This window comes from Narcine bancroftii, chromosome 6 (genome assembly GCF_036971445.1).
Source record: "Narcine bancroftii isolate sNarBan1 chromosome 6, sNarBan1.hap1, whole genome shotgun sequence".
NCBI classification, from domain to species: domain Eukaryota; kingdom Metazoa; phylum Chordata; class Chondrichthyes; order Torpediniformes; family Narcinidae; genus Narcine; species Narcine bancroftii.
Genome location: NC_091474.1, coordinates 96,957,684 through 96,971,708, shown reverse-complemented (window position 1 = coordinate 96,971,708; position 14,025 = coordinate 96,957,684). Strand labels below are relative to the sequence as shown.

The 14,025-nt window shown below is 45.9% G+C and overlaps 1 protein-coding gene and 1 non-coding gene across 7 annotated transcripts in view; both read right to left on the bottom strand.

The window, feature by feature from the left end:
• alox5a (arachidonate 5-lipoxygenase a) overlaps positions 1–14,025 on the bottom strand; it is a 108,916-nt gene that overhangs the window by 15,028 nt on the left and 79,863 nt on the right. For all 6 annotated transcript variants that reach the window (XM_069885845.1, XM_069885843.1, XM_069885846.1 and 3 more), the window contains 4 exons: positions 5,245–5,448; positions 1,543–1,629; positions 1,275–1,453; positions 30–151 (listed from right to left, as the gene is read on the bottom strand). In XM_069885845.1, coding sequence (XP_069741946.1) covers positions 30–151; positions 1,275–1,453; positions 1,543–1,629; positions 5,245–5,448 — 592 coding nt within the window. The remainder of the gene's footprint in view (positions 1–29; positions 152–1,274; positions 1,454–1,542; positions 1,630–5,244; positions 5,449–14,025) is intronic.
• LOC138737808 (U6 spliceosomal RNA) lies at positions 1,019–1,124 on the bottom strand. Its single transcript, XR_011341250.1, has one exon. It is a non-coding gene; the product is annotated as a U6 spliceosomal RNA (small nuclear RNA).

The following is a 14,025-nucleotide window of genomic DNA, read 5'->3' as shown; positions in this document are numbered from 1 at the left end:
CACACACTCGTGCTCACGGTGAGAGGTACCTGTCTTTTTATTATCCTTCAGGCCATAGACAAACACGTCCTTCACGAAGGCCTGGAGCTCAATGTCCATCTGAACAGCTTCATCATCATCGTAATAGATGTTTACCACCTCCGTGACAAAGCTGTGGAAATAAATTAACCTTCTCATCACCAGGAACAGGGGAAGAACACATCATTCTGGTTTTTCTCACCACTATCTCCACCAAACCTCCTCCTCCTCCCCTCCCGGTTGCCTCTCCCTCCTCCCCTTCTCCCAGTCCCACCTCCCTTCCCCACCTCCCACTCTCCCTCTTCACCTCCTTCCCATCCCTCTCCTACCCCCCTCCTCCTGCTCCTTCACTTCCTCCTCCCCCTCCCTGCTCTCTCTCCTCCCTCTCCCCCTCCTCTAGTGTGAGGGATAATCTTTCCCTCTGTTCGTTTGACAGAGCTGGTTCCCCCAGTGCTGCTCCCAAAGTGTATTGATCTGTGACCTTTGGCCTTGCTCAATCTCATATCATATGGCTCTTTACAAAGGCTTGTTGGGGCATCCACATGTGTCTCAATTATTCACTAAACCATCAAAAATTAAAGTCCAAGCCATTTAAAAGTAGATATAATCTTTAGGTGAAGCCACAAGGAAATACCCTCTCCTGTCATGATTGTTACCGTGGTTACAGTGACTGGCCTACAGTTAGGGACTAATCACTGAACCAAGGTCCAGGCCCAGGTCAGACCTCTGACCACAGGTGCAGATTCCAGTGAGATTGAACCTCTGACCATGGGATGGGAGAGCTGGGAGGTTGGACCACAGACCATAGGTGCAGATTACAGCGATGTCGGACCTCAGACCACGGGTGCAGATTACAGCCAAATCGGACCTCTGACCATGGGTGCAGATTACAGTGATATTGGACCTCTGACTACGTTTGCAGATTACAGTGATATCGGAAAACTGACCACAGGAGTAGATTACAGTGAGATTGGACCTCTGACCACGGGTGCAGATTTTTTTTTAAATGGAACATTTCATGAATTTGTGTGTCATCCTTGTGCAGGGGCCATACTAATCTTCTCTGTATCGTTCCAATTTTAGTATATGTGCTGCCGAAGCCTGACCATGGGTGCAGATTACAGTGAGATCGGACCTCTGACCACGGGTGCAGATTACAGCGAGGTCAGACCTCTGACCACGGGTGCAGATTACAGCGAGATCGGACCTCTGACCACGGGCGCAGTGTGCAGTGAGGGTCCTGGGCACTGACTTACCCCTGCACTGCGTCCCACACTTTCAGACTGTCATCCCTGTAGTAGTAGTACGGCAGCTTCTCCGTGCTCTCAACTCCCCTCATCATAATGGCCTGGGGAAAGCAGAGGGATCTGTAGGTGAGATCTTCCATGGCACGCTGCACCAAGCGCACATGTCCGCCACCTCCTGTGCCGTTAGCCTGCCGACAGGGGAGAGAACGTCAGCTGGGTGTTCCCTCATCACACCAACCCCCCACCCCCTCCACTGCCCGGAGATTAGCACACTCACCTTGTCAAAGAGACCACACTCACAGATCAGCTGTTCCCTTGCTTTGGTGTTGATGGCAATTGTAAATCGGACATGAGGCACTAACAGCTGGTGACAGACACAGAGAGGAAGGTTTAATGTTGGTAAGAACAATGATTCTGAGATCATTTTGCTGCACTGATCCTCCCGAATCAATTTCACAGCAACCAAGAACCACAATACCCCTCACAGGAGGAGGTTTGAAACGTACCACATCGTGGCTGATCTCTCACCTCAGCTGCCCTTTCCTGCACCAAACCCCCAGATTCCATAAAACCCAGTAATCAATTGATCTTTGTCTTGAATCTACTTAGCTGTCGAGGTGTGGAGAGAAATCCAGTGAAACAGTCGCCAAGAGAAGAAATTCCTTCTCATCTCAGTCCTCAATACCCAATCACTGAGTTTGTGTCAGTGACCCTGGTTCTAGACTCTCCATGGGAAATATAGAACATTCAACCACAGTATGGGCCCTTTGGCCCAGGATGTTGTGGCCACCTCTGTAAATTGATGGTTTTCTATCTGATACTGTCTTTCCCTGTATCATTCGTCAATCCCAGAACCATTCCGGATTAGTTCTTATTCTCCAAAGTTCACAAAGCAAACAATCAGTTCATCAGTGTGCTCTCGTGGACAATCTCTGCCCCTGGCCTGAGTATGGACTGACATGGGTCCACCGTCTGGGCTGTCCCAGGACCACATCCTGAGTTGACCAGAACCCACCATCTGAGCTGTCTTGGACTCATGGTCTGGGCTAATCAGGACCCACCATGTGGGCTGTCTCCAACCCACCGAATGGGCTGTCCCAGGCCCTCCATCTGAGATGACCAGGACCTACCATCTGGGTTGTCCCAGGCCCTCCATCTGGGCGGACCCATCAGGTTACAACCTGTAATTCCTCTAAACTATTATTTTTTTAGTTCGACAGGGCATCTCCAAGTCTCTGGGGCCCCCTGAGCTCACTGCATTGAGACAGGAACTGGGGAGAGGCCAAGTGACTCCTCCTTGCATTGAGAATGTGTCCAGTGGTTCCTACTCAAACTAGATTGGGACTGGGAAGTTCTGGGAAGACCTTGTATTCTGCCTGTGCCATCTACTTCTCTCTTCTTCCTAGCGACTTCTGTCCTCACCCCTTCCCCCACCCCATTTTTATCACTTCCTCCATCATTTTCAACAATTAGACCCCACTCTGGAGGAATCTACCCCTTTCCACCTTCCGCAGGGATCACTCTCCGTGACCCCCCTCCACCACAGGAAGTACACTTGCTCTGACACCTCCCCCCTCACAACCACCCGGGTGTCCCAAATGGCCCTTCAATGTGAGGGAAAGATTCCCGTCACCTCCTCCCACCCCACCGACTGCGCTGATGCTCCCAATGTGGGTTCCTCTACATTGGTGAGATCAAACTCAAACTTGGGGACATTTCACAGACCATCTACCCTCTGTCCCAATGGCAATTTCACCTCCTCTCCCCATTCCCACCCCAGCCAGTCTGTCCTGGCCCTTCTCCATTGCCAGAGTGAGCACCAATGTCAACCAAAGGACATTCCCCCGGACAATTGACGTCCCAATGCATGGAATATAGGAGTTGGGAGGTGATGTTGAGATTGTATAAGACGTTGGTGCGACCTAATTTGGTGTTCTGTGTGCAGTTCTGGTCGCCTAATTATAGGAAGGATATAAACAGAGTGGAGAGAGTGCAGAGAAGGTTTACCAGAATGTTACCTGGGTTTAAGCATCTAGAGTATAGGGAGAGATTGGACAGATTAGGTCTTTATTCTTTGGAGCGTAGAAGGTTGAGAGGGGATTTGATAGAAGTATTTAAGATTATGAAAGGGATAGACAGAGTGGATGTGGATAGACTATTTCCGTTAAGAGGAGGAAAGATTAAAACAAGAGGACATGAGTTAAGAATTAAGGGGCAGAGGTTTAGAGATAGCATGAGGGGGAACTTCTTTACTCAGAGAGTGGTAGCCGTGTGGAATGAGCTTCCGGGAGAAATAGTGGCGGCGGATCAATTGTATTATTTAAGAAAAGGTTGGACAGGTATATGGATGAGAAGAAGATGGAGGGTTATGGGCATTGTGCAGGGAGGTGGGACTAGAGAGGGGTGTTTGGTTCGGTGTGGACTAGAAGAGCCTAATGGCCTGTTTCTGTGCTGTAATTGTTATGTTATGTTAACATTTCCCCATTCCCATCCATTCTCACCCCTCCCTCGGTGTCCATTCTCTTCCATCTTCTCTCTCCCTCTCTCTTCCATCCTTCCCAACAGCTCTCATTAAATTACCATTGTTACCTATGCTTCTCATCAGATTCCAGCACAACCAGGCCCTTGTGACCTCGAATCACTTCACCATTCATCTTCTACCTGCCCCCTGGTTTCCGCTCGCTTCTCTCTCCCTTTGTCTGGCACCTGCCTCTGTCCACCTTCCTTCACCTCTCCCTGGTTCACCAATCCCCATGGGTGCCTGTCAACCTCCTCACCCTGTCCACCTCCCCTGTCCGCCTCCTCCCACCCTGCCCACCTCCTCCCACCCTGTCGGCCTCCCCTGTCCACCTCCACCCACCCTGTCTGCCTCCTCCCACCCAGTCCTCATGATATAAGCCCTCTCCCCTCCACCCTTGGAGTCCCGGTTCACAACATCGACTGTTGTTTCTCTCCCAGTGACGCTTCTGAGTTCTTCCAGCAGCTCCAGATTCCAGTGTCTGCAGTTTCCAGTATGTCACCCAGAAATAACCATACTGAAGCACATGGGCTGTCTGAATGGAGAAGGATGGATTGAGGCCCTGGTCTGAACCCAGGACTACCCAACTCCCTTGGCCTGGTCTGGGGTGGGTCAATCCACTGCAAGTGAGTGAAATGCCAAAGTCTTTAGATGCTATGATAGTGGTAATGGGCTGTTTGGGGTCCCGATCGGTGGTGAGGGGGCAGAGTTGTGGGCGTGTGGAGCATCTCCTGCGGTCAAAGAGTGATGTCCCAAGGGGACAATTGGTGGGGAAGGAGGAGTGGACAAGATTGCGGAGGGAGTGGTCCCTGCGGATGGTGGAGAGGGGAATATGTGTCTAGTGGTGGGATCACTTAGTACACGTCCACTTCTCCCTCCCCACCAATCGTCCCCTTGGGATCAACCCCTGTGACCACAGGAGATGCTGAAAAGATGGCCAAGTTCAACCAGCCTTTGGGTGTGTTTTTACCACTGCATGTGAGGCCAGTGTGAAACATTGAGAGTGAGCTTGTTGAAACTTACCAGGACTGGCGCCGAGTTAAACAAGAAGACTGCAGATGCGGGGTTGAATGTGATACACAGAGATAAAAAGGTTCCATTATTGTCACGTAATACTACATTTTTTAGAATGTAACATAGATGAAAAGGTACTGGAGAAATTCAGCAGGCCACACAGCATCCTTAGGCAGTAAAAACCCGTTGATGCTTTGGGCCTCGTCGGGGATGCTCTCAGAATGGGACTGAGACTGTCTAAAACCAGTGGGAGTGAGACTGGCAGAAACACATCAGGTTGTCCAAACCCCTGGGATAAATCAAGACAAAGCAAACACGCCAGGCAGAGGGGCACCTTGCCATCGATCGGACCTGGTCCAGGCTTGTGGGGTTCATGTTGAGCAGGTGCCGATGTGGGAGAAGCAGATGAGAGTAACAATGGCTCAAGACACCTGATCGAAGACTTACCTTAAAGAGTGGGTGGACTGCTGGGAACTGCCGGTACAGAGCTATACCAAACACCTCGGAGATCAGGTGCGTCTTCAGAAGGTGGGTGACCGTCTGATGCACTTGGAAGTCTGATGACCTGACCCAGGTCTTTGCCAGTAACCAGTCATACTTAGAATCAGTGGGGAGGAAAATGGGGTTCTCTGGGCCAGGTTCCTGTTTGAGCTGTGGGTAGAAATTCTTTCGTAAGAAGTCAGAGATTTGATCGACTTTCAAATCCCAAACATCAGGCATAAATCATCACAAATAAACTGAGGGGGAAAGGAAACTGTGGAAATAAAATGGGGGAGAGTAAATGTGGGAGAGGGGTTTGAGGAGCAGGGCCATAGGATCTGGGCAGCAAAGGACAGATTGCTTGGAGATGAAGAAATAGGTTTGCATTCCAGAGTTACTGAACAAGGCCAAGTGTAGGCAATGCCGTACGTCATCTGAATGTTATTTGGTTTAAATGTAGTTGGGACTGTGGGAATATTTAATTTAATATTTTAAAATTTAAAATTAAGAGATACAGCACGCTTAACAGAACCTACTGGCTTATGAGGCAATCCCGCCCAAATACATCCATGTGCCCAATTAACCCACTAACCTGTACGTCTTTGGAATGTGGGAAAAAAACCGGAGCACCAGGAGGAAATGCAGGCAGACACGGGGAGAATTTACAAACTCCTTACATATTTAGCTTTAACTCTGGTCAAGAATTTGCCAGGTTCACCTCTGTTTGGGAGAAAGTCTCATACGATACTCTTTACCCCTCACTCTAGACCAATGGTTCTCAACCTTTCTCTTTCCACTAACATCCCATTTGAAGTAATCCCTATGCCATCGGTGCTCTGTGATTAGTAAGGGATTGCTTCAGGTGGGATGTGAGTGAGAAAGGAAGGTCGAGAATCACTGCTCTAGACCCAATTGTTACTGAAATATTTTTGTTTGAGAAAAATTGTCATTGGCCCATTTCCTTTGGAGTTATGAAACCGTGCACATAACGAGTCCATGAAGGACGATTAAAACAGTGGATTTCAAACTTTTTATTTCCACCCACATCCCACCTTAAGCAATCCCTTCCTAATCACAGAGCACTGATGGCATAGTAAAGCAAAATGTGAGTGGAAAGATAAAGGTTGAGAACCACTGGTAAATGCAATCTACATGAATACTGATGACATTCAGCGCCTTCCTCTCCTGGTCACTCCCAGGAATTGATCAGTTTCTCTTTTCATGAGGAACAGAAAATCTTGGAATTTGGCAAATATCTAGGAAAATTAAAGATGTAATAGTGGGGGGGGGGGGAGGGGAACTTTTACATGCAGATGAGAAGTTCAGCTTCAGTCATGGACGCAGAAGCCACAGAAGGGGAAACTTGAAGCCCTGGGAGAGGGGACAGTGAAAACCAAGACAGGGTTCTGTGCCCTTGCTCTGTGGATGCTGCCTGACCTGCTGAGTTTCTCCAGCACTGCGCTCATCCCCAGCGACTGCAAATTTCCCATGTTTAACTCTGTCAGCTATCCCAGATAGTTCCACCTTTCTACCACCTTCCTTATGTTTCTTAACTCTGTCCTGAAAGGACTGGCTCTAATGTTTAGACTTTTGGTCCATACATCCATGTGTCTGTCCAAGAGATTCTTCAATGCCCCTATTGTTCCAGCGCTGGCAAGGCATTCCTGGCACCCACCACTTTCTGTGTAAAAAAAAAAAACACTTACCCCTGATGTTTCTCTAAATTTTCCTCCCTTCACTTTGTACAGATGTCCTCTGATATTTACTACTCCAGCCCTGGGAACAGGAACTGGCTGCCCACCTTATCTATGCCTCTCAGAATCTTGTAGAGCTCTATTAAGTCTCCTCTCATCCTTCTTTGTTCGAAAGAGAAAAAAGTCCCAGATCTGTTAACCTTGCCTCAGAAGACATATTTTCCAATCCGGGTAACATCCTGGTAAATCTCCTCTGAACCTTCTTCACAGCTTCCACATCCTTCTTGTAATGAGGTGACCAGAACTGAACACAATATTCTAATTGTGGTCTCACCAGAGATTTATAGTGCTGCATCATTACCTCGAGACTCCTGAGCTCAATCCCCTGATTAATGAAGTTCTACATACCTTCCATAGACCTTCTTAACTGTCTGATCAACCCGTGCGGCGACCTTGAGAAATCTATGGATTTGGACCCCAAGGTCCCTATGTTCTTCCACACTGTTAAGTAACTGACCATTAACCCTGTAGTCAGCCTTCTGGTTAGTCCTTCCAAGATACATCACCTCACACTTAACCGGATAGGACTCCATCTGCCACTTTTCTGCACAACTCTGCATCCTGTCCATATCCTGTTGTAACCTACGACAGCCTTCAGCTCCATCCACAACTCCTCAAATCTTTGAATCATCCAAAAACCTACTGACCCATTCCTCTACTTCTTCATCCAGGTCATGTATAAAAATCACAAAGAACAGATCCCTGTGGTGCTCCACTAGTCTCTGACATCAGGCAGAATACTTTCCATCTACTTCTACTCTTTGCTTTTGACAGGCATAGCCAATTCTGTATCCACACAGCCTGGATCCCATACTTCATGACTTTCTGAATGACTGTCCTTTGGGGACCTTGTCAAATGCCTTTCTAAAATCCAAGTAGACCACATCTACTGCCCGACCTTCATCAATTACTTTCATTCCCTCCTCAAAAAAAACAATTAGGCTCATGAGGCATGACCTTCCCCTCACAAAGCCATTCCCTGAGAATATCCACCCATCGCATCTTCCTTATCTCCTAAACCAGTGGTTCTCAACCTTTTTCCTTCCACTTACATCCCAATCCCTAGGCCATCGCTGCTCTGTGATTAGTCAGGGATTGCTTCAGGTGGGATGTGAGTGGGAAAGGAAGGTTGAGAATCACTGCTCTAGACCCAATTGTCACTGAAATATTTTGCTTGACAAAAGTTGGCCCATTTCCTTTGGAGTTATGAAACCCTGCACATAATGAATCAATTAGGTACGATTAAAACTGTAGTTTTCAAACTTTTTATTTCCACCTACATTCCACCTTAAGTAATCACAGAGCACTGACGGCATAGGGAATACCTAAAGCAAAATGTGAGTGGAAAGGTTGAGAACCACTGTTCTAAATTGTCACAGAGTTATGCAGCATAGAACCAGGCCCTTTATCCCAACTTGTCCATACCATCCAAGGGGTCTGCCCGAGTGAATCCCCCCCCTGCCTGCGTGTGGCCCATGTCCCTCTAAACCTTCCCTATCTTTGCAGATAAGACTATGACTACCTACCCTATCTATGTCTGTCAGCCTCGTATATTCTGGGAGAAAAGGTCCATCCAATCAACTCTCTCCTTGCAACAAGCTCTTCAATCCCAATGAATCTTTCATAGTGACAAAGTCACACAGTGTGGAAACAGACCCTTCTGCTTAACTTACCCACATCAACCAAAATGTCCTACCCACTCTAGTCCCACCTTCCTGAGTTTGGCCACTAAACCCAACCTATCCATGTATCTGTCCAAGTGTTCTTTAAACATTGCAACAGTACCTGCCTCAACCACGCTCTCCTGCAGCCCATACCATACACCCCCTGTGTAAAAATATTACCTCTCAGGGTCCTGTTAAATCACTCCCTCCACCAACTTAAGCCAATGTCCTCTAGTTACTGATTCCCCTACTCTGAATACAGGGTCTAAAGGTGGGATAGAGGTGCAGGGGGAGGAGTTGCAGAACCACAGCTGTTCTTGGAGCCGATATTCCCAGTAAGGCTGTATGGGTAATAAGACTGGTGCACTTAGATGGGGTGCACTGTAGGTTCCCAGCAGCCAGCAGGAATTAGGATATCTCAGGCAGCAGTAGGAACAGCAGGCACATTAGGGGAATTTAACTTGACTGGACTGCTGCGATGCTGAGGGATTGCAAGGAGCAGAATTTATTAACTTTACCCAAGAAGGTTTTTTTAAAATTTAGACTACAGCATGGTAACAGGCCCTTCCAGCCTATGGGCCTGTATCCCCCAAATACACCAATTAACCTGCCCCCCTCCCATATGTTTTGAAGGGTGTGAAGAAACTGGAGCACCTGGAGGAAACCCATGCAGACATGGGGAGAATGTACAAACCCCTGACAGACAGCGCAGGATTTGAACCTGGGTCTCTGGTGCCATAATAGCGTTGCACTAACTGTGCCAGCCTTGATAAAAAGGGTGAGTTCAGGGACAGTATGTTTCAGTTAGAGTGGGAGGAACTGGGCCAAAGAGAGATATCAAGGTTCAGGTCAGGAAAAGGAAGGAAACATGTGAGGCAGGGGCAGCAGGGATTAAGTGAATCCTGTGAGGAGAATGGGATGTAGGATGTAGATGTAAAGAAAGAAATTACAAGGTGAAAAAGGGACAGGAACTATGCTTGGCAGATAAAGGACAATCCAGAGACATTCTACCTTAACATTAAAATGGCAGCTAAGGGAAGATTACTGGACGAGGTTGTAAGTGAATACTTCTTGCCTGTATTTACTGTGGAGAAGCTCATGGGAGCGAGAATATGCAGAGAAGAGAGCTGTGATGTCCTGAAACATGGCGACTTGACGAATGCGGAGGTGCCAGGGGTGCTGAGGTGGAGAAATCCCCGGACCTTCTCAGGAATATGTTGTGGGAAGATAAGGAAAGAACTGGAGGAGCCTTTGGCTCTTCCTCCACGACGGGTGAGGTACTGGAAAACTGGAGTTTATAAAGTGAGAGGCATTGAGAGGGGAGACAGTCAGAATCCATCTGTGACTGGATAGGGTCAAAATGACAAATAGCAGAGGACAGACATTTAAGATGATGGGGGGAAGTTTAAAGGAGACGTGCAAAGCAAGTTATTTATCACACAGAGAGTGGCGGGTCCTGGAACAGGCTGCTGGAGTAGATATGATAACAGTGTTTAAGAGCTTTCAGACCCATGAATAGGTAGGGCTGGACCATGTTTAAGCAGAAGAGATTTAGGTAAATATGGCATCTTAAGAAATAGGAGCAGGAGTCAGCCATCCCTTTAGAGAGAGCACCTCCTTAGAATCATATTGACCACTCTTCTCTTCCTCCATAACACTGTCTATCGTTACCTCCTGAGGCAAGATCTCACCCAATTATATCGCATATACATTTGTTCTGGAATAAGTCATATTTAATTTTAATTGAATTCATATTTGAATGAAGCCTGGAGTATTTGGATGAATCGAAAGTTGTACATTGATAAGTCCCCTTTTTTTCTGGAGGGAAAAGTAGAATTAAATTGGGAGACTTTTTATCAGGGTGACAGTTTCAAACCTTTTAATCAACTAATCCAACAGTCTGATATCTCAGGGTCACGACTTAGCACATGTCTGTTGCTATGATACTGTCCACTGTACTGGCTGCAAATGGTAACGGTCATGAGCCTCATTTTATTATTCAGCCTTAACACAAATCTCAGGGGATAAACTTCTGTTTATTCTTAAAAGAGCATGCGAGATAGACTTGAGTGTGGTTCTTGAGATGGAAGAATGGGACAAAATTTGTAAAAATATCAAAATAATGTCAAGAATGCGCCTACTCCAGTTTAAGATTTGGCACCGGTTTTATTGGACTCCAGCAAGGTTATATAATTTAGGGTGAAAACTACCCTGAATGCTGGCGCTGTGAGGCGGATAAAGGGGACTTGGTACAGGCGCTTTGATCTTGTCCCAGAATTCAAGGATATTGGATTATGATACATAAGTATATTGGTGAAGTTCAGGTATTCAAATTCCTTTCTTTCCCACAGTCTTTGTTATATAAATACTCTCAAAATTGGATTCAGGCAAGTTTAATGGGAGGAAGACAAATTATACTTAGAGTTTGGAAGAATTGAAGATCGACTCCAATAACTTTCCAATTATTGATGTCAGACTAATAGGCCTAAAATTTCCTTTTATCTGCCTCCCTCCTTTCTTAAAAATTGGACCTAAATTTGTGACCTTCCAATCCTCCGGAACCATGCCAGAGTCTATTGAAAATCAATTCCAATGCCTCGACAGTCTCCAAAGCTGCCTCCTTCAGAACCCGTGAGTGCACCTTATCCGGTCCGGGAGACATAACAATCTTTAGTCCACTCACATTCTAACATAACAAAACAATTACAGCACGGAAACAGGCCATTAGGCCCTTCTAGTCCGCACCGAACCAAACACCCCTCTCTAGTCCCACCTCCCTGCACAATGCCCATAACCCTCCATCTTCTTCTCATCCATATACCTGTCCAACCTTTTCTTAAATAATACAATTGACTCCGCCGCCACTATTTCTCCTGGAAGCTCATTCCACACGGCTACCACTCTCTGAGTAAAGAAGTTCCCCCTCATGTTACCTCTAAACCTCTGCCCCTTAATTCTTAACTCATGTCCTCTTGTTTTAATCTTTCCTCCTCTTAACGGAAATAGTCTATCCACATCCACTCTGTCTATTCCCTTTCATAATCTTAAATACTTCTATCAAATCCCCTCTCAACCTTCTACGCTCCAAAGAATAAAGACCTAATCTGTCCAATCTCTCCCTATACTCTAGATGCTTAAACCCAGGTAACATTCCTATAATTAGGCGACCAGAACTGCACACAGAACTCCAAATTAGGCCGCACTAACGTCTTATACAATCTCAACATCACCTCCCAACTCCTATATTCCATGCAATGATTGATAAAGGCCAGCATACTAAAAGCCTTCTTCACCACCCTATTCACGTGAGTTTCTACCTTCAGGGAACGATGTACCGTTACTCCTAAATCTTTCTGCTCTTCTGTATTCATCAATGCTCTCCCATTTACCACGTATGTCCTGTTCTGATTCTTCTTACCAAAATGAAGCACCTCACACTTATCAGCATTAAATTCCATCTGCCATTTTTCAGCCCACTTTTCTAAGCAGCCCAAATCCCTCTGCAATCCTTGAAAACCTTCTTCATTATCCACTATTCCACCTATCTTAGTATCGTCTGCATATTTACTAATCCAATTCACCACCCCATCATCTAGATCATTAATGTATATAACGAATGACAATGGGCCCAATACAGATCCTTGAGGCACACCACTGGTCACCGGCCTCCAACCTGACAGACAATTATCCACTACCACTCTCTGGCCTCTCCCTTTCAGTCAATGTTCAATCCATTTGACTATCTCAAAATTTATACCTAAAGGCTGCACCTTCCTAATTAACCTTCCATGTGGTACCTTATCGAAGGCCTTACTGAAGTCCATATAGACAACATCCACTGCGCTACCCTCATCCACATTCCTAGTCACCTCTTCAAAAAATTCAATCAGATTGGTCAAACATGACCTTCCTCCCACAAATCTTGCTCTAGTAATCCAGTCTGTACTTAAGACTGACGCAAAATCCTCATTCAGTTCCTTTCCCATTATAATTTCTCCAGTATAATTTTCAATCGGTCCAAGATCTCCTCGTGTCTCTCTTTTACTCTTCATATATTTAAAAAACTCTAAGTATGTTATTTTCCAACTTCCCTTCATAATTCATCTGTCCTTTCCTAATGACTTTCTTTGCCTCTTTCTGTAAGTTTTTAAAAGTTTCCCAGTCCTCGGGTTTTCCCACTAATTTTTGCTTCCTTGTCTGCCCTCCCTTTTGCTTTTATTTTAGCCTTAATCTCTATTATTCGCCACATTTCTGCCACTTTTCCATTCAGAATTTTCTTTTTCCTTGGAATATATCTATCCTGCACTTTATTTCGTGTAGAAATATCATCCAATTCTGCTCTGCTGTCCCTCCATCCAATTTACTTTTCTGGTCAACTTGGGCGAGTTCCTCTCTCATCCCACTGTAATTCCCTTTGTTCCACTGAAATATTGACACACCTGATATCAGCTTCTCCTTTTCAAATTTGAAACTAAACTCAGTCATATTATGATCACAACTTCCTAAGGGTTCCATTACCTTTAATCCCGAATCACCTCAGGCTCATTACACATCACCCAGTCCAAAACTACCGATCCCTTGCTGGGCTTATCGACTAGCTGCTCCAAAAACTCATCCCATAGGCATTCTACAAATTCTCTCTCCTGAGATCCAGAACCTTCCTGACTTTCGCAATCCTCTTTCATGTTAAAATCCCTCATAATTATCTTGACATTTTCCTTCTGACACACTTTTCTATTTCCAGCTATAACTCATAGTCCACTTCCCAGCTCCTGTTTGGGGCTATGAGGGTCCTTTAACCCTTGCCATTTCTTAACTCACCCCATAAGGATTCTACCCCATTTGGCCCTATGTCTCTTCTTCCTATTGATTTAATATTCATTGCTTCCCATCAGGGCCCCCCTCTACCTACCTTCTTATCCTTCCTATACACTGTGTCCCCTTGGGCATTCAGCTCCCAATCACATCCATCATTAAGCCATGTCTCAGTGATGGCCACAATGTCATATCTTTCAATCCGTAGCTGTACAACAAGGTCATCTATTTATTCCTAATGCTCCGTGTGTTTAAGTACAGTGTCCTCAGACCAGTATCTGTTACCGATTTTGCTGCATTTCTATTGTACGGTAAAATATCCCGTCTTTTCACCTGCCTGTCCTTTCTGCCTACTTTGCTGCACACTATTTTTGACTGTTTTCTATTTTCCTCTTTCTCGACCCTAACACCCTGGTTCCCTTCTACCCAAATCTCTGCACTCACATTCTGATTCCCAACCCACTGCCAAACTAGTTTAAAACCTCATGTTCTAAAATGCCAGAAATTAGACACGT